The sequence below is a fragment of the Anopheles funestus genome, chromosome 3RL (assembly GCF_943734845.2).
Source record: "Anopheles funestus chromosome 3RL, idAnoFuneDA-416_04, whole genome shotgun sequence".
Taxonomy (NCBI): domain Eukaryota; kingdom Metazoa; phylum Arthropoda; class Insecta; order Diptera; family Culicidae; genus Anopheles; species Anopheles funestus.
In genome coordinates, this window is record NC_064599.1 from 73,843,410 (window position 1) to 73,868,887 (window position 25,478).

A 25,478-nucleotide genomic window follows, 5' to 3' on the forward strand; every position below is an offset into this window, starting at 1 on the left:
TTTGTGTACGAAGCAAGCAAAGCGGTACACATACAAACAAGCAAACGCACCTTGCAGGCTTTGCCTCCATTGCTCGAGACGGCCATACACCAATCCAAGCGTCGTACACGGCGGGAACATTTTCCACTGACCGGAAGCAAGCTGGGAAAACTGGACTGTCGAAAATCATCGGATCATTTTGCACGGAACTGCACGGAAAACGAAACTAAACCAGCAAAAAGAACCGGCAAGCACAACACAGACGATTACACGGTTGAAACACTTAAGCCACGCGGGGGACCTTTGCCACTGCGTCGAAGGCAGCTGCGCAAGATTAAACAATATACACAACGCAAAACACGTACGACACCGCGACAAAGCGAAACATTACGCGTCCGATAACAGTGATTTGTCTTTTTATATCATCTTTTATCCGCGGACCGCGAAAACACGTGAAGCTATTGTAAACATTTTTTGTTATGACATTCTGTCATGGCGTGCGGGTGGAAGTATGCTCATGCAAGTACTGCACTCTCTGTCATAAACCCATGCGCGATCAGTTTAGTCAAATTTAAGTTGACAATGGTTGAGCTGCAGGGGCACTCAAGACTTATAAATGGAGAGGACAAATAAAAATCCTTCTTCTTCGACGCATAACCGATGGATACTATTTATCAGCCAATAACACGCGAAAGAAAATAATAATTTTGTTTAGTTATTTTACATCATACCGCATTAATAATTTTTCTCAACATTCTTCTAATTTCACATTTGATTACAAACGCTATTTTATCATTTTAATATTTTATTTACAACTCTTGCAATTTCTCTACATTTGCCGTGATCTTCCTAATGTATTCACTGTAACCGACCAATTCAATCTCACAATGCCACACAATAACCAGCATATCTCACCACGTTTGTCCACCACACTCGTGTCGTAATGTGATCTTCCAAACTACTAATTTCGACCTGTCAGAACACTGTATAGCGCGAGTGTGTGTTTTGTGTGCGCGTCAAAATCACATTACAACTACCTACCCTGTTCTCTTACCCTCTGTTCCTCTTACCCAAATAAGTAACCTACCATTATAGTAGCTTCAAATGTTTCCCCTGCCAGTCGCGGTTCGCTCTATACGGGCCAAAATATGTAGAAAAAACGGTAGAAAAATCATGCCGTAAAGTAATACGTCCTGCCGTTTGTATTCCTGTTTCATTGTTTCGCTTAAAAGCTACACACACGTGTGGATTTCGTTTTTTTGTTTTTCTATTCAAAAATGTTAGCTCTTCAGTTTTGTTTTCGTTATTTTACTTTGTGTTTTGGGTGGTTTACTATTTGTTGATTCATGCTTATGGGGGTTGCATCATCTACATACATTATGCGTAAGCGACATTTTCTCTACTTGAAGCTTCTTCTGACGTAGGATGGGGAATAAATGGGGATAGCGTATGATGCAACGATGCTTCCAATAATGTCAGGATTAGTGTATGTTGGTTACTAGTTATAAGATTGCTTCGAAGCGTTACGTCCGCCTTGTCTTATATGCTAGCTAAAGAGAGAGAGACTTTATAGGAGTGAGTCCTTGAGATTTCTAGACTTCGTTTCACTATTATATGCAAGAACAAATCACGCTTTGCTTTGAATAATGATGTAGGAATTCTATTATTCCAAAAATTCTGTCAGCATCATTCCTTTCTTTTCACCTGCCTTCGTTTTGTGCGCTTGATTTCATGCGGCAATGGAACTTGTTCAAAGTTCAAACAAATGTGTCACACTTTACTAACATCCCACACACAGTGTTTTATGTCATTTTTGCTCATCCATTAGCTGTAAATTATTTACCGATTTTTGTATCATGAGCGAAAGATATATTGCTATAGTTTACTACTCTGTGGAGCATTTTTTGTGATTATTGTGTTTATGGCGGTTTCATTCATAGCTTATAGTATATATTTGTGTCCTGTACATTGTTCGTTTCCGTTCGTTCTTAGGAGCTAGCAAAATCGTCTGTACCGTTTAGGATAGATATACACTTAAAGAGATTTTTTTTTATTTGTTAGTAGCAATTGTTTTCAATGAGAAGAGAAAAAGAATAATGATTATCTTTCCCGCTTTGATTAAGAAGCAATTCGAAGTACAGAGGATCTGACTACTGACTGGAAACTGAAAGATAAACCTCATGAAACTTGCTACCGATTCAGAGTATTTGCTTATCACATTAAATAATATCACAGGTACAAATACAACACACACATATATCAGAATTTGTTGTTCATCTTCGAATAAACGTAGATTGAATAGGATCGCATTTTAACGTTCTGCCGATGTTGCACACTTGTTTTTTCACTCTACTTTATTGATCAACTCAACTTTACAGTACCATAGTTGATGAAAACCCAATATATCGTTACCCTATTCTCATTCGTTTAACTTGTTTCGATTATGTTTCTCTGTTTTGCGTGTTGTCTGTACTGAGCTTAAACTGTTGTTGCAATACATTTCACTATTGGGTTAATGAAAGTTTCATTACTACCGTTCTCGCTAGGAATTAATTAAATTTTGATTATGATTAATTGATATTGCTCCGTTACGTGATACGCGCACACTCAAACAACATTGGTGGAACAGAAACGATTGTTAATATCATTTGGAAAATAATTTTCTTCTTTGAGCAAGTTTTGTTTTTAATTTGTTACGTACTACTTGCTAGTAAAAGTGCTAATAATTTTAATGTAGAAAACGAAAAAAAATATTTTTTAAGTAAACAAATTTTAAACAAAAATACACAAGTCACCAATACAACTTCAGGCACATTGTGTTTTCCACCAAAATTGTACACATCATCCTAATCATTCGCATGATGAATTTTATTTGATTCATTTCTTCCTTTTGCTGTACAAATGTTCCCTCCATGTAAGAGAACGTTAATGGCGACAATTATGATGAACATTAAGACCCACTTTTATGATACCAATAACAATAAACATCTTTTACGAAACGCCAGCAAAAAACACCCATATTTCCTGGTGAGCATTGTTCGTCTCAAGTATCCTGACGGAAATTGAAGAAAGCTTTCCTTCATTCCGACAGGATGATGAATAACCTACTCCGTAGAAAGAACCTAACGCTTTCTGGGTAGAAACATTGGTGTCTATGGGGCTGTCGAAAATGATACACCCACATGAAAAGGAAGGTGGTTAAAATTGGGAGAAGGCATGATTGTATTGTTTCAATTTCCTCACAAAACATGTGTTTTGTTTTGTTGTTCTATTTTCATTTATTTAGCGTCAAAATTTACACAAAATTTAATACCCGAATTACCAATCCAATATAAACCATACATTAAAAAAAAGAAAAATGCTTAATACACATAATACCATCACTTCAGTCGGAACATTCTAATTCCAAACCAAACAATAAGTGAAAGTTTCCAGAAACACGCAAAAATTTACTCCGCCAGACAAATTGACGAATCATGTTCGATGGAATTTTGCAGATGCATTCCAAATTCCGCAGTGCATCGTCTACACTGATGTTCGCACCGTACAGATGAAGTGCAGCAGACATGAGCCAAGCTATTGGAGCCAGACACACACGCTAGTCTCTTCATTATTGAACAATATTTCAGACACTGAAACGCTCAACCAGCTCTCCACACAGTCTTGTCGCGATACTAAACATTTTTGACATGATCCCCGGTACGCTCTGTTTCGGGCGGATGCACTGTGAAGTTAAGTACACAGTTCGCTGCACATCATAAGATATGGTCTATGTTCGTTTGCTCGATACCACACAACCATTCTATAACAGATAGAGAGAAAGAGACGAGTGGCCGCCAGTCGCTAAATATAAATTATGAACCATGTTCGAAGCACAACTAGAAGCCACCACACACGCTTGTCATCGACCCGGGAGGATAACACTTGGCCAACGCTTGGACGGGTTAACACGCAACGGAAGTGTGTTGTCATATTAAGTTTTGCTCCAACGCCAGACGTACAGAACCACCAAATACACCACACCACATGCTCGCGTACGTTACCGCGTCCGACAGCAGGAAGAAGGTGAAATTAATCATGTCCATCACGTTAGAATCGTTTCCCTTTCGTTTACCAAAGATTCAATTTTAAGTAAGATGAATTGATGTCGTGCAATCGAAGAACAGAAATATCGAAAGAACAAAAAAATGGGGAAACTAAATGTAAAAAATAATTAAACTAAACCGAGAAAAACAAAATTAAAAATATTTGTTTAAAAAGTTTCTGAAAATCCTGCCCGTAGAGAAGAAAATTATTTTCCAAATAAAATTACCAACGAACATGCTAAATTCAATAATGGCTCCAATTCTGACGCATTATTTCGCTCGCTTAAATAAATTATTACTTTCCTAGGGACTGCACATGTTTTGGTATCGAACAGTTCAATCGTGCGACCCTATGGGCATACGATGACTTATGACCATGTAGAGTGTATTTTATCTATTCACTTGTGTTTTTTTCTAATTCCTCTTGCATTATAGGCAGATAATGCTTTTTCCGGTTCGATCCTTTCAGTAAAGAAATCATGTTTTTTGAGTATTGCAAAACAAATAAAACTCTTTTACAGTATTGTATAGTGGTGGTGCGTAACAAATCTACAGGTTAAGCGCATGTCTACTTACGTGGGGCCCTGGTGTACTATTTATGAGGACTGATGCATCACCGGTTCTTCATAGACCGGACAAATGGATGCACCATCTTCGCGGCCATTGCAAAGCTTCTTCGTCACCTCGTCATGGGTGTCGGAATCCGGTCCCGAACCACCGTTGCTAACCGTATGGTCATCGTTTTCGCTGAAGCTACTGCCACCGGTCAGCATTTTGTCGGTTTCAGTCTCTTCGTGTTCGCTGATCGGTTCCTGCGCTTGGTGCTGTTGATTGTACACGTACGGATGATGCTGTTGCTGCTGGTGGTTGTGATTGTGATGGCCATTGGTGATGATTGGTTGCTGCTGCTGCCCTATCGTTTGATCTCGGTGCTGCTGCTGATGCTGGTGATGGTGATAGTTACCGTTGATGGCATTTTCAATATTTACGTGCACGGTTTTCACAAACTTTGGATGCATTCGGAAACCACCGCTGCCGCTGCTACTGCTGGCACCGGACGCATCGGAATAGTTGGTGAAATAGGTACAATTTTCGTGTTCAGTTCGGCCACCGGGTTCACCGTTGGTGTTGCTTTCATCTAGCATTTGGTACTGATCATTGAATGACACCACCTTTGATGGGGTAAGCCCATCGTAGCTACCTATTCCATTAAGTCTGGAAAGGGAAATATTAAGAACGTTTCTTCAATAATTTTTTTTGAAGAACATGTCTCTTTTTAACTTAGAAACTGCTTTCTATTTAAAAGCAAACTTGGCAAAAGAAAATTTAATATTATGTTAAAGCCACTCCACACTTACTTGCTCATATGAGGAGGTCCTTGCAGCATCATATTGCTGTGAAGTTGCTGCTGATGCTGAAGATGATGATGCTGCTGTTGCTGGTCTAGAAATTCATGGTTTTTCGAACCGGCCGAATGGCTGCTTCGGGAATGATTGGACTGACAGCATGATATGGAAGATGCCGACGATGAATTAGGCATCCGATACGGATGATAGTTAATGTCTCCGTTCTTCACAGGACTGTTGTACACTTCATCGTTGAAGTAGGGTGACTGCTCCGCAGAACCGGGTGTACCGTTCATGTACGGCAGGAAGTGCGGTTGCTGCTGGGTCGGCGGCAATGGAAGCGGTGGAACGTTACGCATAGTGCATTCGTTCGAGCTACTCCTAGATGATCCTCGTCCTAGCAGGGATGGATCTACATACTGATATGAGTGTTGTGCGCTACCACCACTTCAAACACGCGATGAATGTCATTATTGTATGGTGTTAGTACATTCGGTGAAGCGACAGGCAAAAACAACAAAATGGCAAAAGGAGGAGGAAGAAAGCTGTATTAGTATGTTTCGATGACATTTAGCACCAGTCACCGGAACTCCCGGGGTTGAAAGGTAAACAATTTCTTCAAACACGCGTACACACAAATGCTACTTACTTATAGCTACCGGATTGGGCCGATCCACAACGTACGGATGATCCCTGAGAACCGATCGCAGTCGTGGTTGGTGGAAGGACTCCACCACCACCGATCAATTCCGAGGGATACACATGATTTAGATGTATATGGTGGTCTAAAGCTTGTGGAATCGGTGGCGGATGCTCCGGTGGAGGGGGAAGGAAATCTATCCAGTTGGCTGGGGCTGGAGAATGTTTTGTGGGGTAGTTTAATTCAATTAGTACAGCAAACGTTCACATTATTGTTGTGTGTCAACATGTTAGTATTCTGTGAAGTATTATGGTATATATACAGGATGACAACATTAAACTTTACCTTGATTATATGGCACCGGTGTGAAAGCTTTCGGATGCCCCGCTAGATATGTTGCTGGATCTGATCGATTAGTTGATGCACCCGAAATATATCCATCTAGCCCTTGGTAGCATATTTTCCCATTCTCATTACAGTTTCCATTTACCAAAACTGTTGTTGCGTAGGGCGATGGATTGTCTGGAGACTGTCAATATGAAAACAAATTGCATTGAAAGAAGGATACTAGCAAAAATTTATTTTTGTAAACATTACCTTGCGACTGTTGTAGAACGACGTTATACTTCTTGGATCTACTTCGGCATAATCCGTACTGACATCCGCATAGTTGGAAGTGTTTTGAGAACTCTCCAACAATTTAGCTTCACTCAATCCAGAATCCTTATCAGTATCGATCGATCTTCGTCCGCGATCAATCCACAGTCCATCTCTTCGTGAAACCATCATTGGTCGACGACTAGGATCCATACTGGCATTAACGGCGATCGTAGCATTTATCATTTCTTTGTTCACCTTCGCACGATTGCGGAAAAACATTACCGCACCAAAACATCCAATCGTCAAGATAACCAACAGAAGTACGACGAGCGCTACCATGAACCAGGTCTCATGCAGCAAACCCTGCTGTCTGTATCCTTCGATTTCGCTCAGCGAATTATGAGCCCTTGGCGGTGCTATGACGTGTGCAGAATCCATGATCAGATAGGCAGGTTTTGAGTAAGGTCCTGCGCCAACCCGATTATACGCAACTACCCGCACAGTGTACGTCATACCGGTGGTAAGACTGTGGAGCACGATCGACGTCGTAGGACCGTTGAGTGTGATCTGCGCTAGAACTTTCGACGAATTGCTAGCACGTAGCTGCACCTTGTAACCAAGCAGAACACCGTTTAGGTGCTGTTCTAGCGGCGGGGACCAATTTACCAACCCGGTCGTTAAGTTTACCATGCCCGTCTGTACGTTCATTGGAGCACCCGTAGGGAAATCCTCTAAAGTTTGTACTACCTTCGAGCTCGTCGGTTGTCCTTCGACAGTCTTAAAGTAGGGCGTTAGGAAAAACTCGTAGCGAGTGAACTTTTCCAAGCCCGTTATAACATACGTCTCGGAGGGATTCATCGGTATGGTAAGCATGCTGTAACTTTGTGTATCGATTGCCGAAAGATTACGATACCGTACGTACAAACCTTCGACGTATTCTTCCGTGTTGCTAATGTGGAGTTGCCATTCAAGTCGAATGGTCGTCGAATTGATTGCTACTGCGTCCACCAATTCCAATATCTATTATTAGATGGGATATAATAATAACATCAAGTAGCACATTAAAAAAAGTATTAATTAGGTAATTGTACTGGGTGATGGAGGGAAATTTTTCCAGAGTAAATTCTAACCTGTCCACTGAGCACCAGTCGAGCAGTTTCTATCTCTTCGGGCATAGTTACTCCATCATTTGCCGACAGCGTGCGAATGATGGCAGATGTTGGTGACGGTGCCGAATAACCGTGCGAGTTCTCTGCGCGAATAATGAACATGTACGAAGTGGAAGGTGACAGATTTGTAATCTGAGAAGAAGATAGACAAAAATTAAAAAATAAGTTGAGTTTACTTAACGTTGAATTGAAAATATCTTATTTAATTACTCTTGTTTCCAATCTAAAATCTTCAACTAACCGTAGCAGTGTAACCAGGTATACGACTCATTGCCTTGATCCATCCTGCCTTCTCTTCTGGACTGTAGTACTCGATCGTGTAGCCACCGGTGACGGAATTCATTTGCAATTCATCCTGACCTCGGGTCCAGGTCAGTGTGATATTGCTATTGGTTATGTTGACTGCTTTCGGTATTCCCGGTGCCGATGGAAGCAGATCGGCATTGTGTGAACGATGTTGCATAGAAGAAAGGTTACTTTCAACCTGCGAACAATAACATACATGTAAAAATAATAAACGAAACCAAAGTGGGTTAGCTAATCTAACAATCAGCTCGGATTCGAGATCTTAAAATAAATGTTCTTCTCACACTGCTGCAAGAAATGATTCACCTACGCTTTTTATGGAATAAACATACAGAAGGACTTACCATTAAATATGCGCTCCACGAGGTTTCACCTTTCCCAGAATACGCCACACATCGATACCAGCCGCTGTCCTCATTTCGCAAATCTGCAATATGTTTCAAACACGGCAGCATTCGAGTTAAGAAGTGAACAAACAATATTCAACCAAACAAACGGTAACAACCACGGCCGACTCTACAGCGTCCAGCAATTGAAGGGGAACGGATCCACCGCTCGACCGTGGATTAACTTGATCCGAACGGATGAGGGGGGACTTTTGCTGATGCTTGGGAAAATGTCAGATATATCACCGATCAGCAAGAGATACGAGAATGCAGTGCCAAGTGCCCTTATGACTTGTGCTTTGCGGTATGTGGTGACGAAGATGATCTGTTACTTTCTACGGCGGTTCGTTTGCTTGTTTATGCAAGCGGAGCAATGGCACAAAACTGTAAGTTGTCTGCTGCACTGGAAGAATTGGCACTGAGACACAACTGCATCATGTACTAACTTACTGCCCTCCCGCTGGGAAGTGGAGAGAAACTCATGCACATGGTTATAGTATGCGCCCTGTGAAACGGTTCAATACTGTGACTAGCGGAACTTTCCATACTGCAAACGTAAGGAAGACGACAGCCGACAATCGTTTGCCTTATTTATGAATACTATTTGATGCGCCAAAGCATTACACCAATCTTCACAACAATCGAGATTCCGCTCCAGGATTGAAGCGACCTGGAAAGATTTCCCAGAAATGTGCTCTGTTTTGTTACATCAGGAAAGATTTTTAGTACTCGTTGAGGAATCCCAAAGCGATCAGAATAACGTTGAAAGATCTCTTTCAACTTTAGTGCATTGAAGAGTTTGTACAATCTAGCGATAGTGTTAAAAAAAAGACATTTCAAACCATAACACATAAAAAAATACTTAAACACTGTTTGTTTACAAACAATTGACTTTCATATCAAGCAGATTTACAATCATTATTTTCATTTACATAAATTTCCATTTATCTGTGAAGTTCCAACATTCGGTCTATCTTTTATTTATAGTAAGAGATATTTAATAAACTGTAAAAAATCATTTTCATACAAAGTAAAGAAAGCTTATAAAGTATTGCTTCATTACGTAGCACCTCGTAATTAAAGAGATGAAAAACGGGATTAATTAGCGTTTTTTTTTTGCGTCGAGAGCCACAGAGGGGCAATAAATTAACTTTTAGTTTTTTTTCACTTTGATAAGACGTTTCCATAAAAGTGTAACAAGGCAGAAAATGCACTGTCCCAACAGAAAGTTAGCCTGCGAATCCTGCTCCTAGAAATGTCTGATAGACGAACGGTAGCAAAACCACATTGCAACCCGGAAGCATTCTGTCAAAACCTCGAACCATTTCGTTCGCCAAGTTGAAGTGCGGGTAAAGACAGGTATTAAAAAAATAAAAATCCCCAATGATAAAGACGAACGATCGTCTACATTATGGTCCCGGTTTTGGTGCAAAAGATTCTTCCACTGTTGTGGTTTTTCCCATCTCCCATTAAAAATGGCGTGAGTCTATAGCATTTTGCCCTCTTATCATTTCACCATTTTTCAACTCGCATTAGAAGTAATCCGCATTGTTAGCTGTAATTATATTTTTCACCAAGTCAACGCATCTTTTTCCTGCTTTATCGTTTCCATCTTCCATGCTGGCTAGAGAGTATGGCGCATTGTGAGGCCCCGGGATATTCGCTTTATTTTCCCGCTTTTCATGTTTGCCGAGAAATGCCTGACAATTAAATCCCCTGTTATCAAGACGTTAGACTTTTATTCTACTGACAGCTTCCACTGAAAGATGGTAGAGGAGATCCTTTAAAATGGTGGCATTTTTTGTATTTTCCTCGCTACATCTATACTTTATCGTATAACTTGCTGGTAGTGTTGTATAAAGAATTGTCTCTATTAATCTTAGAGAATGTATTTTAACCCAAGAAAAAACCGATTCATTTTAGACCACACAACGGAAATATTCATTTTTTAACGAATCTAACAAGAAATTTTACCATAAGTATAGCAAATAAAAAAAAAAAAACAAAACAAATCGTCTAACATTAGCAACGTTGTTCATGACGATTGCACGCTTTTGAGGTAAACTTTTGCCGATGAAAGTATACCAATTATCTCAGCCATTCACAATTGCACAATTAAACAATGTTGCATGTACAACTTTCGAAACCATTTGCTTTGTTCTTCGAAAATATGAACCGAACACGCTACCGGCTACCATAATCCATCGTTCTCACGCACTTTGAAAATTATTTTTACGTTCAGCTTAGCATTGTAAACAAAGATTAAGAACCGCCTTACACAGACGCAGAAAAAAACGCGACTAGAATTTTGCGAATGTCGTAACACTCGGTGCGGTTTGGTGGCGAGACATTTGGCGTGATCCTTTCATGAACAATAACGTGCCAGGAAGTCTGTGGGTTATGCTAAAACCAACAGTATCCTGTGCACGGAAATTAGTATAAATCAGCATGCAAGCATGACTGTTTACATGCTCACCGAGTAGAATGATGCCAAAGCTTAAAGCGCCATCAGCGCCATTTCGTTGTATTTCAATTACTATATTTCTCGGTTCGTCACCCAATGTCCCCCAGCAGAGTGAGCGCTAAGGAATGGTTCCTTTTCTTGGTGTAGTAATAGCACAGAAAGCGCTTACTCGGGACATATTTATCGTGCCGGTCGACAAAATTTCCCCCCTCCAATCAGGTCCGTATCATGGACGACGCGTGTAGTCAGAGCGGCGAGCTTATGCTTACCATCAATTCTTAGCGTGCCACCCTGGATGATTGAAAAGCGCCCGTTACCGCCGGAAAGGTTGATATCGGTCGCATTTTTCATCCAGCGAATGGCGGGCGTCGGATTACCGCTCGCACGACATGGCAGCGTAGCAACGGTGCCTCGGGGCAGTGTTTGATTAGCTGGTACGATCTGCAGTATCGGGGGTGGATTGCTGTCCTCCGATGTTAGAACCTGTGTGAATGGTACGATTGAGCGATAAAGGAGACGCGTTAGAATATGAATTGAGCTGTTGGTTGTGGAAGCTCAATTTTTCACTCTCTCCCACGGCGTACCTGTAAATAAGCTCTACTGGCAGTGGAACCGGCCACACTCAGTGCCGAACAGATGTAGTAGCCATCGTCATCTTTCTGCACACCGCGAATCTGAAGTGTCCCCTGTACCGAAACCTGCATATTATCGTACGTATTGTTGGGAAACATGAGCGTCTGTGAGCCTTCCTTCGTCCAGAAAACGGACGGCTGGGGGTTGCCTGAGGCGGTGCACTTGAATGATGCCACCCCGTTTAGGGCCGTCTTCTGATCCTGGGGCTTAATCAGGAATGTTGGTGGAGCTGGAATGGAACGAAAAAGAAATGGAATGAGTCTCAATCGAAATGATCATATTCGATTAGAAGATGATGAAATGTCTCAAGATCAAAGGCGGATAAAGTTTGGGAAGCTAAAAACGTTTCAAAGCATAGCGGAAATAATGTTCAATTATTTAAGTTTTCATTTTTATTGAATTACAATTTGTTTAAATTAATTTAAACATGAATACTTTAAAACGGATTTAAATAAATTCTCATTTAAAATAATGTGCTTGTAATATAGTGTACCAAGAGCATTTTTTTCTAGCTTCAGTAAAACCCGGTTAGAAACAATGCTAATAATCCGTAGAAACAGTTTGCACCATAAATTAAACAAAAACGCTGTAAACGCTCATATGATGGTAGAAAAACGTTTCGTAAAAGCCCTGAGTTCCGTGCGGATGATAGCAAATCCGACCCGGCTTCCGACAGCGGTAGTATCGGTTTAGAACCGATGATACACATACCTACAGATACTTTAAAACGTATATATTACGCTGCACATGAAGCACAAAAAAACACTTCAACCATGCACATAACAATGAAAGCTACCAACTATGGCGTGGTTACGTGGGGGAAGTTTTCACCCTTACGAAGCAAAAGTAAAGGATGTACCAGGTCGTAAATCTTTGACGTTAATTCTTATCGGACTTTCGTTGATGCCATTAGAGGGACCATTGCTAGCTGGATAAAATTTACTTCCTTCATACGGGAATGAACTAACTATATGGCACTACAAACCAGCAAGCAAACTGAAAGCATGGTAGCTAAAAAAAGCCCACCACACACCATCAACAAATGATTAATGATAATACAACATCGTGTGGCAGGTGTTTATGTACATGAAATATGATGTTGAATTGTACTTCGAAAGCCAACAAAGAAATGTGGAACTTAATTCCAGAACTGTTTTTAGTACAATTGTTCTATTTAGTACTAAAAAATACACTACGCGAAATATACTTACAGTTAACGATAAGTTGAGCTTTCGCACTGATTTGACCGATCGTATTGTGTGCCTCACAGATGTACAGACCTTGATCGCTTGGTACCACGCTTCGGATAACCAAACTACGATCTTCTTCTAAAATTTCAGCCCTACCGACCGGAATGTGCCCGTTCTCTTTGCTCCATAATATCTGTGGCTGTGGATCACCGTCCACAGCACAAAGGAACTGAACGCGTTGTCCTACCAGAGCTGTCGCATCCATTGGTTCCAGCTTAAAATAGGGTTTCACTGTAATGAAAAAAATATGAAGTTAACAATTAGTAAAGTTGAGTAGTAATTTTAATTTTGTATTTATTTTGATAAGCAATAAACATTATATTTTTAAATCGTTTATATTCCATGCAAATAATCTAACGATTTCTACACATAAAAAACATCAATATTTTTGTTGCTTTAATTTTGTCCGCAAGGGTTTTCAGAGAGATAAGAAGGTTACACAACAAGAAACTAATCAATCATTAAGAGGCGTAAAATATAGTAACGCCCATTCCCCTGGTAATATACGTTGATTCTCCGAAAAAAGCACGCATTTCATGATAATATCCCTTGTCTCACAAGGGGGAAAAAAACAACCATTTACAAAAGGAAAAAAATCTTTCGCAACGGTATTTAACTCCATTTTCGTTGCTTTGACGGATGCATCGGGACCAACCCTTAAGGGCAAAAGTAACGAAAATTAACGGCAGCCAACGATATATCGTCAGGCGGGTTTTTGATGGCCAACCAGCGATGATGATCACAGTGACGCCGCGCACCGTACAGGGTTAAATGGACCCGTGGAAAACAACTATCAAATTACGCCTTCTGCGCAGATTTACCGATATCAATCAATCAAAAATAAAACTTACGAAAAGGGTTGGAAGACGCGATTTTTTATTTTTTTTGCAACTCCCTTTTTTGTTGCTGTGTCCCGGAGGCGGTTGACGTTAACGAAAACGCAACAGAGTCAACGAAACCTGGCGCAGCGTATAGATTGGACTTCTTTGCACGCGGAGGCAACCGTCACGTTTACTCTGTGTCCAGATATCTTTGCAACAGGGTTCACGGTCTTCGCTGAAGGGTTCGACAAGCGTCAGAATTTGTGTGGAAAGCACGAAAGCTCCTGGGGACAGGCAGTAACGTTGAACCCATCCGCGTGTAATGGCTTTTGGGTAGTACAACACCAGGAAAGGATGGTTACCCTTCGGGACAAAACATACTGGAAAGGAATCTTTATCTTTCACCATGTTCATCACAAAACCGGGACGCCTTCGAGAGACTCAAGACTATCGGACGGAGAACGGTGTACAAAGGATGCCGAATAAATAATATCTGCAAGAGACGTTGAATTATTGATTTACGATATAAATCACTAAAACAGTTTTAGGTGTAATTGAAGATAATTCGTCCGGGAAACCTTGAGGACGGCATTTATTTATTTACTTCTCTTTATAGAACCTAAAACCACTTTTTGACAGTTCTTGGGTTAATGTCATATAAACGATATAAAATAACACCTCTATCGGAATATTTCGGAAGTAAAAAGCAAACTAAATTTGAACCCAGGATGAACGTGCTGTTGATTAGTACATTACCATCTCTACTATTTAACAAGTCTAAGATCAGCAGGTTCAAATGACAATTTAAGCAAACAAATTGTTATGTGTTCTGATTGCCGTATTAGTGTTATTATATCAGTTGTACTAAAAAAGAATAACGATTTGAAATTGTTCCATAAATCATAACCTCTAAATCCCAAAATCCCATAAAAAGCAGATGTTAAAAGGTAGATCCATTTGATGTACGATACGCATGCTAAAAATAGTGTGGAGAAATCATTTTAGCACTTTTTTGCTATAATTCCAAACATCAATTCACACATACTAGAATCGTTTCACCTTTGGCATAATAAACAATCTATCCATCTCTGGCATACATCTAATAGAACGAAAATGGGAAAATGCAAAGACCCCACATTTGTCAGCAAAATAGGACCCTTTACGCACTATTCAACATTTCTTTCTTTTTTTTTTGTTTTTTCTTGGCGTTTTTTTTTTGTTTCGTGCTACGCCTAAATAGCTTCACACGCATTGACCGGTTTCCGGTACGGGCTAGATTCGCTTTGCCATGATATACAGCGCACCATATCATGACCCAAACACACTAGAATACCCTTAGGAGGAAGCAATTTTCAACACCATGGCCGTCTGGTGCTATCATTAGAATGAATCGGACTAAAACGGTGAATTGATTTATGACTAGGCACAATATTCCAATTTTCTCACCAAGAAATGGCCTGCGTTTTTTGTTGCGGTCGATCGTTTTTGGGTTTGTACAGCTCAGAAAGGCCGTAGTGTGTGAGAAGCCTGCTGATTGTACGGTTCGGGTACGCCTGGCGGTGCAGCTTTAAGACTGTTTTGAGGAAAATACTGATCCCACCCTTGTGCTTTGCAGGGCAGAATTAAGGAATTTCCGTTTCCTTTCCAAAGGGAAAGACTTTCTCCCTTGGCAATCATGACGAAAAATGAAACAATCCAGCAAACTCTCAATCACCGTTTGCCATTTGTTGCGGGGACTTGGTTTAGTAGCATCGGCAGTAGTAACACCATGAGTGTGCATTCGTTGCCAATACCCCGGAAGTCAGCAATAATCAACTGACATCAAGCGGAACACTGCAGGCGTGACCGGAACCGGCAATGGCAGAAGAATAAATCCCAGAAACGAGAATCCCACAGCATAAGCGGTAGCGTTAAGGAAGCATTAGAATCCTTCCCCCAATGTGCTCCCCAAAAAAAGGAACTCGTTTGATTAGTTTATGGATTCCTTCACAAGAAGGTGCGCTCCACCGAGGACAACAAAGACTTTGCCTTGGTGGGTTTTTGCTTATTTTAGGGGTGAATTTCTCCAACCCCCAATGCCAATCTTAGCTTCCCCAGACATTCAGAGGACTTTTAAGAGGGAATGTTTTTTTTTCCTTAGGTTTGGAGGCGAAAGTGACGCCCCAAACTCGACAAAGAAACGATGGGCGTAAGCAAGGAAAGTAATATAAAAATTTATGAGCAGGATAAAAACCAATCGAATGGAAAACAAACCAAGGCTGGTTTCTTTGTGTTTTCCCTGTGGCACAATGAGGTTGTGGTTTTATGCAAGGGGGCAGAGAAGAAGGATATCGACAGCTGCTAATTTACAATTCGATTACACAAACCACTGGAAGAAAAAGGAGCAAGGAGGAATGGTAATGTGTAGTGGTGTTTACCATTGCAAACAATCGCTTTTGCGATGCGTTTAGCTAACTAGCATCTCTGTCTGCTACAGAGCGGTTGTAATATCGATGACATAATTTAATTCATTATTCAGAACCTTTTTTTACTCTACACAGGACTAGTTCGTTCTCAGTACGTTAGGAAGGTTAGAAATAATTTTCTCGTTTAATAGAATTAAAACGCAATTTAATAAAACATTTAATCCTCTTTCAGACGCTGAGGACGGGAATGCTTTTTAAATTGTATCAATAATTTAATATTATTTCGTGTCCAACCGACTCCAACAAATTCTGTCTCCATCTTCTTCAGAGATCTTCAGCTTTGGAAGCCGTATTATGTAGTTAACTATCGACGGCCGCCACGTCAAGCACAATGAAGAGAAAATTGTTACATCTTACTTAAAAATGCACCCATTATCATGTCCACTTACCTTGCACCGTGAGTCGTGCGACGGAACTATCGCGCGAACCGACGACGTTATACGCCACACATTTGTAGCGTCCACCGTCGGCCGGCCGTACATCGCTGATGAGCAGATTTCCACCATCGACGATCCGGATGCGACCGAGCTCCTTGGCGGTCCGAAGCTGCTCATCCATCCAGCTGTCATCCTTCATCCATCGGATCGTTGGTTCAGGTGTACCCTTCGGGGCACCACACTCAAGCAGAGCTGTTTCTCCGGCCGCCACTCGCGTATCCTTTGGCTCGACCCGGAACTCATCCCGCAGTACTGCAAAGAAGATGAGCAAAAAGTAAGAAATTAAACATCATCGAGAAAAAGCGAAAGATAAGGACCGAGTACGGTTTCGTTGAATAGCTAAGCAAACGCTGTTATTTGCTATCATTAGCGACTATCATTATCATCGAATTGACACCATTTTACAAGGTGCTCAGATTTGTCTAGAAAACCCGTTCGGGAAGTCATCATGTGCGCGACATCATCGGTTATGCTGCTTCCCGTGGTAAACGTACATGCAAAAGTGCATGTAGGTGAAATGATTGCTCGAACTTGTGACCAATGATGCACGATGGTGGATCCGGGGCACAGGTAATTATGAGACCCGCGAACGAACAGGAGCTCAATTATAAAGGTTAGTTGAGATGCAACAGAATCGTGTTTCTAATGGCTATGTTGAACGGTCGTCGATGATCCGTAGCAATGCAAACTCGCCGGCCATGTTCAACCTGTCCTTTAGCAGCTTTTATGCTTCCTACTATCGCTCACAGCCACAGAGCAGACATGCATTTACAAGCGTCAAGTGACAGAACAGGGCCCATGTAACAGCAGCGACAACGATCCATTTAGCCAACCCCGTTCTGTACTGTAATGACACTGGTTCCGCGCGAAACGGTCAGATGGCCCCGGTGCACCATTGGGTGCGATGCATGTCAAGTATGTCATTATCCGGTATCATTACACACGGTGGGGGCTCTGTGTCGGCTTTCTGCACTTCACCGGTTTTGTTAATCAACATTTTGACGGGGCTAACGTCAGGACGATGTCTGCTATATATGCAGAACATTTCCATTGTCTTACGCGTGTGTGAGCTTGGTAGGCGCTAGCTGTAGCGGAAGAGCTGACGGAGGTGCATAATTTATGCAGATTTGTTTTCATTAGCAAGTGAAGCACTGCACAATATCAAACAGCGAAACCTGTCGAACAAATAATGCCATCATAGGAAAGCGCACATCAGCACGCACTAATTAGACATTGTATTAATATGCATGTAGGTGTACGTCTAAAAGCGGATGAAAAAATGGACAATTACTGTTTTGCGACATCAATGTGGTATATAAATACCACTGCAATTCGAGCCTAATACGAATGTTAACCACAACAGAGTTTGGTGAATTAAAATCAAAATAAAATTACAGTGATGGTCAGCTAAATATGGGCACTGAATCCATCGTAACGTTTTTATACATTTTAAAATAATTATTAAACATTTATGGATTCTGTCCGCTTTCTGATTTCATTTGTTGAAGGAGAAATGTTTGAGTAAAATACTTTGAACAATTACTCTGCTTATTCTATTACAGCTAAAACAGGAGCTTAGCTTGTAAAAATTCCGCAATTTTAGAGTTTCTCATCAAAGATAAGCTTTTTGTATGAAAACTAATAATTTTATATGTTTTCATAATTTATTTAGTTACAGTATTTTCATAATAATTTACAGCATTTCCATAATTTACTCAAAAGCTATACATATCCTTCTTCATGCACGCTACATAGTTTTCTGATTACTGTATGTATTACCTTTTCAAAATCGCGGATTGAAGATCATGTAATGTCTTAAATGTGCAAATGTTTAAAACTCAATTTGTTTTTATTCTGACTGGGCTACTCCATTCCCCTTGTTCTTCTTTAAAGAATTTTTACTCTCAAAGTTTTGAGGTGCACAGACAGAACATTCTTTAAATTTCCAAGATGTTCTTCTTGCTGGGACAGTACAAAGATAAATTTTATGTAAATTTTGTAATATCCAAACCATTAAAAGAGAAAAACCAATCTACAACTAGTCAACTTTCATTTTTCAATTTAAAAAAAACTATAAAATATTGAAAGAAAAAACTCAAATAACATTAAACCAAGATTATGCAAACTATTAGTTGATGAATTGCCTTACTTAATGCAGTGCCTCCACTGTACGCACATTTTTATAGCTCGCTGCTATAAATTCACTAAATGAACCTATAACATCAAATTTCAAACAGATGTGCATCATTATCAGAGCATTATTTCAATTCAGAAAAAAGTACATCTTTTCAGTAGATAATTTCATCAATAAAACGGTCACCATTATGCTACCCCCACCAGCGATAGCTTTCGTATTGATACTAGCCGTAATTCAATCTGCATAACACCACTACTGGTATCCATTTCGCCATGTTAGATTTATGCCTCCTGCTGGCGTACGCGTAACAAAATCGAATATCATCAATCCTCGGCGACACCTTCATGCCTATTTATAAAAGTGACAAAGCATCAATTTCAATGTGACACAACATCACTCCACCTTGAATCGACGGGATCCACACAGGAAGCACTAACCATTAGCGAAATGGATAAACAAAGAAGACTTGCGTGGATCTTCACCCGGCTGAGCCGTATAATATGGTCGAGCGAAAGCAAGACCGTACCGTGAGGATGCGGGTTAGTGCTATCATTTAATTTCCTGCCCTTTCTTCCATTAGCATCATTACTCTCGCGCCGAACTAAGTTCACCGGCCCCCGGGACGAATTGATGGAGGATAATAGAAGTCTCGTACACGATGGGAGTACTTTGGCGCGGAGGTTTAAGGGCATAGAGACAATGTGATGGAATCCCTACAGAGATACAAGACAAAGTGGTTTGAACGGAATTGCCATTTGAGGATGCTGCCGCATGAAAGCGCGCTGTTCCGATCAGGTAGGATTATTGTTGTAATAAATAATTATGCAAATCAGCGCAGCATAGATGCGTGCACCTTGTTGTCTGTGAGACTCTTGCTGTGGAATGGAACCACGAAGTGAAATGAACGAGGCGGCATTTACGAGCAGAAAGGTTGATGGCGCCATGATACACCGCCTCTCTTCGCTTTACTAACTTATCTGCATATATTGTTAAGCAGCGAGAGAGCCAACACTTCCCAACATCAACAAGAAGAATAGGGGAAAACTGAGCAAATGATGCAGTCGCGACACTAGTACATTAATACCTGGGACCAAGATTGATGCAGCGATGGTCAACTCGTAGGACCTTCACATAATTGGATGAAAGTTTTCAAGAAGTTCCATTTGTTTTTGGGGGTGCATTTGCTTATCGCTAAAGTGCTTTGTATCGTAAATTATGGCACGCTGTCGTGCGTATCGATGTTTAGGTGTGACTAGCATTACAAACTTGAACTCTTCCGTCCACCAGATACGAGATGGAGCACTCAGAGAATTGGAATTGGACAAAGATATGACTTTTTTAGATTAATTTTATAACTCGTCTACCTTCTAACTTAATTTTGTAACTCACGAGATTCATAACTCGCAACGTACAATTTTTGATTTTGTGTATTCTAAATATGTTATTAAAAATTTCTCTCTCCAAAATTTTGCCCATAGAAATGAAAGCTTTAATTCCCATCGGGTACACCTCGACTAAGCCCAACACCCAATAATGAAGTAAGAATTTCAATTTCCCGTAGAGATATTAGCTTACTTACATGCAATCTGTAGCGTAGCGTTACGGCTTTCGGCAGTTCCGGCAATATTCGAGGCGACGCATCGATAGACTCCAGCGTCGTTCTCCTTTTTGCTGTGTAGCGTTCGCAGGAAGAACAATGAACCCACCGGGAGCAGTACATGGTTCGGTGTAAGCTTCACCGGTTCACCATCCTTGTACCAGTGGATGGTCGGTTCCGGTACACCCTCGGCCTTACAGTTCAGCGTCACGGGTTCATTTTTCGGAACGATCTGGTTGTTTGGATGTTCGATGATTCGAGGAGGACGATACTGGGCTGAAATACAGGGGAAGAAACAGAATCGATCGATTAATATTTTCTTCTATTTAAACAGGAAACATTCCCCCACTCCCTGCCTATTGCCCCAATATTTCCACCAAGTGCCCAAGAATTAAGAGTAGAAATCCGGATCATTGTCAAATATGCAAATTTTATACAAGTACACACACACTTTCCGGTCCGGTGGAAGCTATAATCCTGAACCCTTCGCAGACTCTAGGGAGAAATAAACACCAAGACCGTGAGGTAAAATGGCACAAGTTGATAAAGTTATAATTTAAAGTTACTCCCGTTCGCATGGGTCCCGTTATAGGCAGACCTAAACTAATCCCCAAAAGCCTGTGTTTTCCAGTGGATGGCTGTGAAGCTGTTGATAGCGCCATGTCCACGTAATGATTTCAAATGACTCACAGGCTTATACAACACGGGGTGCGTTTGCGCTACCGTACCAAGTGGCTTCAGAATCGACAGCCTCGAGACCCTGCTGTAATAACAAGTTCTCATTTCATGATCCCAATATCTTATGGACAACCGCACCGGGCGAGTGCCATAGCAACGGTCGGGAGGACCTGGGAAACAGTTCGGATAAGAAGACCGGAAGGATAGTTGCTCGATTCGTCTGCAATGGATGGCCATGCAAATGGTAGCCGTTTAATATACACTCAATTTGACAGCTTCATTTAATCAACGCAACCTAGTGCCATCTCATGATCCTGTCTCCGGTCTCGAGAAGAGCCCGAAGACTAGGATTTCCTTCGCGTTGCACTTTCCAGTGCAGCCACAGCAACCCAGGCCACCAGAGCAGTACATTTGTCAGCCGATTCCAAGGACCAACCAAACTGGTTCGCTTCATAAGCTTCTTCCTGCACGGATTAAGCTCCATGCTCGCGTCTGTAACCTGTCGTCGTAAAGTTTGCTTGGTTCTGCCTGCAGCGAAAGTGCATCTGACAAGTGGGTAGAAGCAAAAACAAAACAAAAATATGATGATGATGATGAAGATAATGTTGGATCTGCTCAGACAAATGTGGATAAGTCTATGGAAAACATAAGGAATAAATGTCGAAACGAAATTGTGATCATGGAATGTGGTGTGAATTACAGTTTCCGAAACATTTATTTAATTATTCGAATTATTTGATCCACCAACCGGTAGATTCTTCATTTGGTGCATTTAGAACAGAAGCAGGTTACCCACCAATATTTTTCAAATGTAGCCAGTCTATTTCTCAAAATTCTAGATTAAAGTGAAAATAGCTTAAGTTTTCTTTAAAATCGCAACGTATACCGATGGAATGGCAAAGCTTAGTTTAAGTTATTGCAGAATTCCTTATTGCTCGGATATAAAGTGAGAAACCACTAAAGACGCTGCAGAATACAAGCAAGATCTACAAAAAAATACTGCAAACCAGTCACGTTTACTAGCATTATATTTACTACCCAAACTAATTTCAATTAGTCCCAATATCCAAGGTAATCTGGACATTTAGCTCAAATTAGTTATTCGGGAAATTTGCTTAACGATAGAAAAGTCTTATATCTTTTAGGGTTCAATAATGCTATCGGGTTCTTCAACAAATAACTATTTCCAGAAAATGAAATTATATTCAATACATAATAGTTATACGAATACTCCCTGCAGGTTATGGCGCACCAAGTTTTGCATATTGCAAGGATCAATAACCTCAAGAAAAGCGAAATAGCAACAAGAGAGTGGAGACGTTGCACGATTATGTTGAGGTCTTAAACGAACATTATAGCATATCTTGCCTACACCATTTCACCCCCACACAATTCAGCAACGAATGCAATTGTCAATGCTTTCACCCACATGTCCCCAAAGTCGCCGCTTTGACGCATAAAAGGAAACTAGGTATACGCACGAACACCGCCACAAAGATAGAGCTATAAAGGGTTTCGAAAAACAAAACAAAAAGCGAAACCTTGCATACGTAGTGAATCGAGATCGAAGATCAATCAGGTGGAGACCCCGCATTATCGCCTTAGCTGCAGCACTGCAAAAGAGGGGAGAGATTGTGTTGGTTACCCATTTCTGCACGCGTTATTGCCGCACATACGGCTAATGGTGGTGGCGAACGGCACATGACGCACGATGGCAACTTGCACATAAACGACGTACGTGGGATGCAACCGCCTAGAGCCGTTCCATAATTGCACATTTATTAGCCATTGTCTTGAAGGAAATGTCATTGGTGTGCGTGGTATGAAATGCACCATAATCGGTGGGCTCGTACTATTTTTGCTTCCCTCTGCCCTTTTTTTTACTCCAAAGCCTCTCTTACTAAGCAACACCATAGATCGACTTACGTAAACCTCCGGCTAAACTGCAACGCTGGGTAGAATGTTATGTGCTAAAGAAATCGGTTCTTTACTACATCCTGCAGGCATCGTTAATGTGAGGTATGGCTTGGGCAAAAAAAAACTCCTGCACACACAAGACAAGGCATTAAAAGCTGTTAAACCTCAAAGCTCAAGGAACTTCAGTTTTTTTCCAAGTTGCCATATGGTGGTTGGCTCAGGTCTTTATTGCAGGTTGCTGATTTTCTTTGCCTTTTTTACATAATTAGAATCTCTTCCAGAAAGGTAGGTGGATGTGTACGCTAGCTCCAATTAGTCAAGCATTGAGAAACAATAGCCTTTAGCTAAATAAATAAATTCTATTATATCTTTGCTACCGTTAAACGTGAACAGTACGTTCAGGAAGATAAGTAAGAATTTTAACTATGTTGAAATTCCACATTTTTCGTCCAGAAGTCTGGCAGAACATGTCTTCTCATCATAACTTAAAAATATATCTCTCAACATACTCTTCAGAGTTATATTAATGAATATAACAAAAGTGACGACATGTATGAATGCTCCTTTTTTGTAACGAAACACATTCCATGTAAACCATAAATCAAACAACCTTGTTCACGATTTCGTTGAAATGAGTAACTTAAAAAATGCAACATGTTTCAAATGCTACAAAACTCTGTTACCAGCTCATTTCATACTTAATATGTTTCCTTTTTTTTTGCTCTCAAAAAAATCGTCTCTGTTTGCTGATTCAAAACTCAACCATTCCATTTGCATAACGATGAAGAGCGATCGAGAAGCAAAAGTTGATGAAGAAATTTCTGACAACATCATCCTGAACACAAAACCTAGGCAAAAGAACAGTGCTCGCGTCCAGTGGTAGAGATTCAGCCAAACGGTCTGTTTTGATTTTTCGCCGCCTCCGATCACCGACGCAATAACAAGTGAGAAAATCGGGGAAATGGCAGCCAACGCTGACTTTTGCGATGAGTAAATATTTTCCTTTCCACAAGCTGTTTAAACTGTCTGACTTTTGAATGTACGGCGTGAACTGCTCTTACCACTTGACATAATAGTTCGAAATTCCGTACCGTCCACCACAGGAGGAACGACAGACGCTGAGGGTTAAGTGAGGCGATATGGAAAAAGCGGCATTCCGCACCACACACATAAGCGGAAAGTGAGTCTGGTCCATAAATAAATCAACGCCAATCATCATGCAAAAAAAAACAACAACCCAAACCGTGGTATTGTACTTTTTTTTATTTTACTTCCACACTGAAAATGTGATGATCGCACTCTGATGGTGTCCATTCATCATCCCGTTAAGTAGGAAATTATGGCAAGAGAGGTAACGAGCGCCGCATTTGTCAGAAAACGAACTGACGCGTTCTCCCACGACGGTTGTTGGGTTGATATGATGTTTGGCTTCAATTTAAAAGCCGCCTCAAATTCAACCAAATTTAATTAAAATCGTTATCAACAAAGCAACGAGCACCTAATCAACAACGCCGCCAACGAGTATGTTATAGCAAACGGATACAATTTGGGGAGGGGGGGGGGTCACCGGTGAACTGTCTTGAGTACGTGTGAGATGTGTGCTTCATGTCAACTCCCATGGTATATGAGCCAAGAGAGCACATTCCAGAGGCGCCACAGCTTCTATATAAACTACGCCACAAACATTCCTGCTGCACGTATGTGTGTGTTCCTTTGCCCTCTGTTTGGACGTTGTCTTCTTAGCAAAGCTGCAGCTTAACTGTGTTGTTTTGCATCCCGAAAATTTATGAGCTGTGCAGTGAGATGGCACCTCCCCAATGCATGGTGACGATGCATGGGCTACTCCCCATGCGATACTATAATGGTCTCAGTCAGTGGAGTCCAGTCACTTCGCAATTCCTATCCATTCTTAACGCCTTTCTTGCTCCCTGGTGACGTTAAAGCAACGAATCTGTATCATTCGTCCGAGGATCTTTAAAGGATGAAAGAACCCATAGTCGTGTACCCTATCCACATATAGATGCTGCTGGATGGTGATAGACCTTGCACTTTTATTGCATCTCGTAACACCAAACACACACCACCCTCAGCAGGAAATCGTTCCGCGGCCTCTTTTTTAGCTGCAGGGTGTTACCACACACGCTAGTTTTTATTGAGAAATTTTATTGATATAGTTTTTAATGGCGGTGCCTTTGACAAATTTAACGACCAAAACTAACACCGGTCTGTGTTCGTGTGAGTAAAAACAAAAAGCGTATCATCTCTAGTTCCGATGCATGGCCTGATTCGCTTCAATTTAGATTAGTCTGCAGTGTGCCTGTTTGAAATTTATGAGACATCAGTTTTGGTCACTTTTATGCTCTCCACACCAGCTAAACCTGAAATGACTGGAAATGATACTTCACACATTACATTCGAAAAGTTGTAAACATAATACACATAAAAATATCTTTTAATAATGCAAACTCATTAACTGTACTCCAAACTACTCTTTTGCTCAGGAGTTCTTGGAAGTAAAGAGCTGAATACAATAGGTCCGGTATATCTGATTATCAGCTCATTTATTAT

At 40.9% G+C, this 25,478-nt stretch overlaps 1 protein-coding gene across 4 annotated transcripts in view; it reads right to left on the minus strand.

Annotated features, from left to right (window-relative positions):
* Positions 1-766: 766 nt before the first annotated feature.
* LOC125766953 (protein sax-3-like) overlaps positions 767-25,478 on the minus strand; it is a 152,329-nt gene continuing 127,617 nt past the window's right edge. For 3 of the 4 annotated variants that reach the window (XM_049433076.1, XM_049433075.1, XM_049433074.1), the window contains 13 exons: positions 20,298-20,591; positions 16,534-16,833; positions 12,820-13,089; positions 11,560-11,837; positions 11,245-11,458; positions 8,470-8,552; positions 8,061-8,303; positions 7,781-7,951; positions 6,648-7,670; positions 6,396-6,579; positions 6,060-6,264; positions 5,423-5,857; positions 767-5,279 (listed from right to left, as the gene is read on the minus strand). In XM_049433076.1, coding sequence (XP_049289033.1) covers positions 4,661-5,279; positions 5,423-5,857; positions 6,060-6,264; positions 6,396-6,579; positions 6,648-7,670; positions 7,781-7,951; positions 8,061-8,303; positions 8,470-8,552; positions 11,245-11,458; positions 11,560-11,837; positions 12,820-13,089; positions 16,534-16,833; positions 20,298-20,591 — 4,319 coding nt within the window. In that variant the 3' untranslated portion in view covers positions 767-4,660. The remainder of the gene's footprint in view (positions 5,280-5,422; positions 5,858-6,059; positions 6,265-6,395; positions 6,580-6,647; positions 7,671-7,780; positions 7,952-8,060; positions 8,304-8,469; positions 8,553-11,244; positions 11,459-11,559; positions 11,838-12,819; positions 13,090-16,533; positions 16,834-20,297; positions 20,592-25,478) is intronic. The other variant, XM_049433077.1, reaches the window with a different exon arrangement.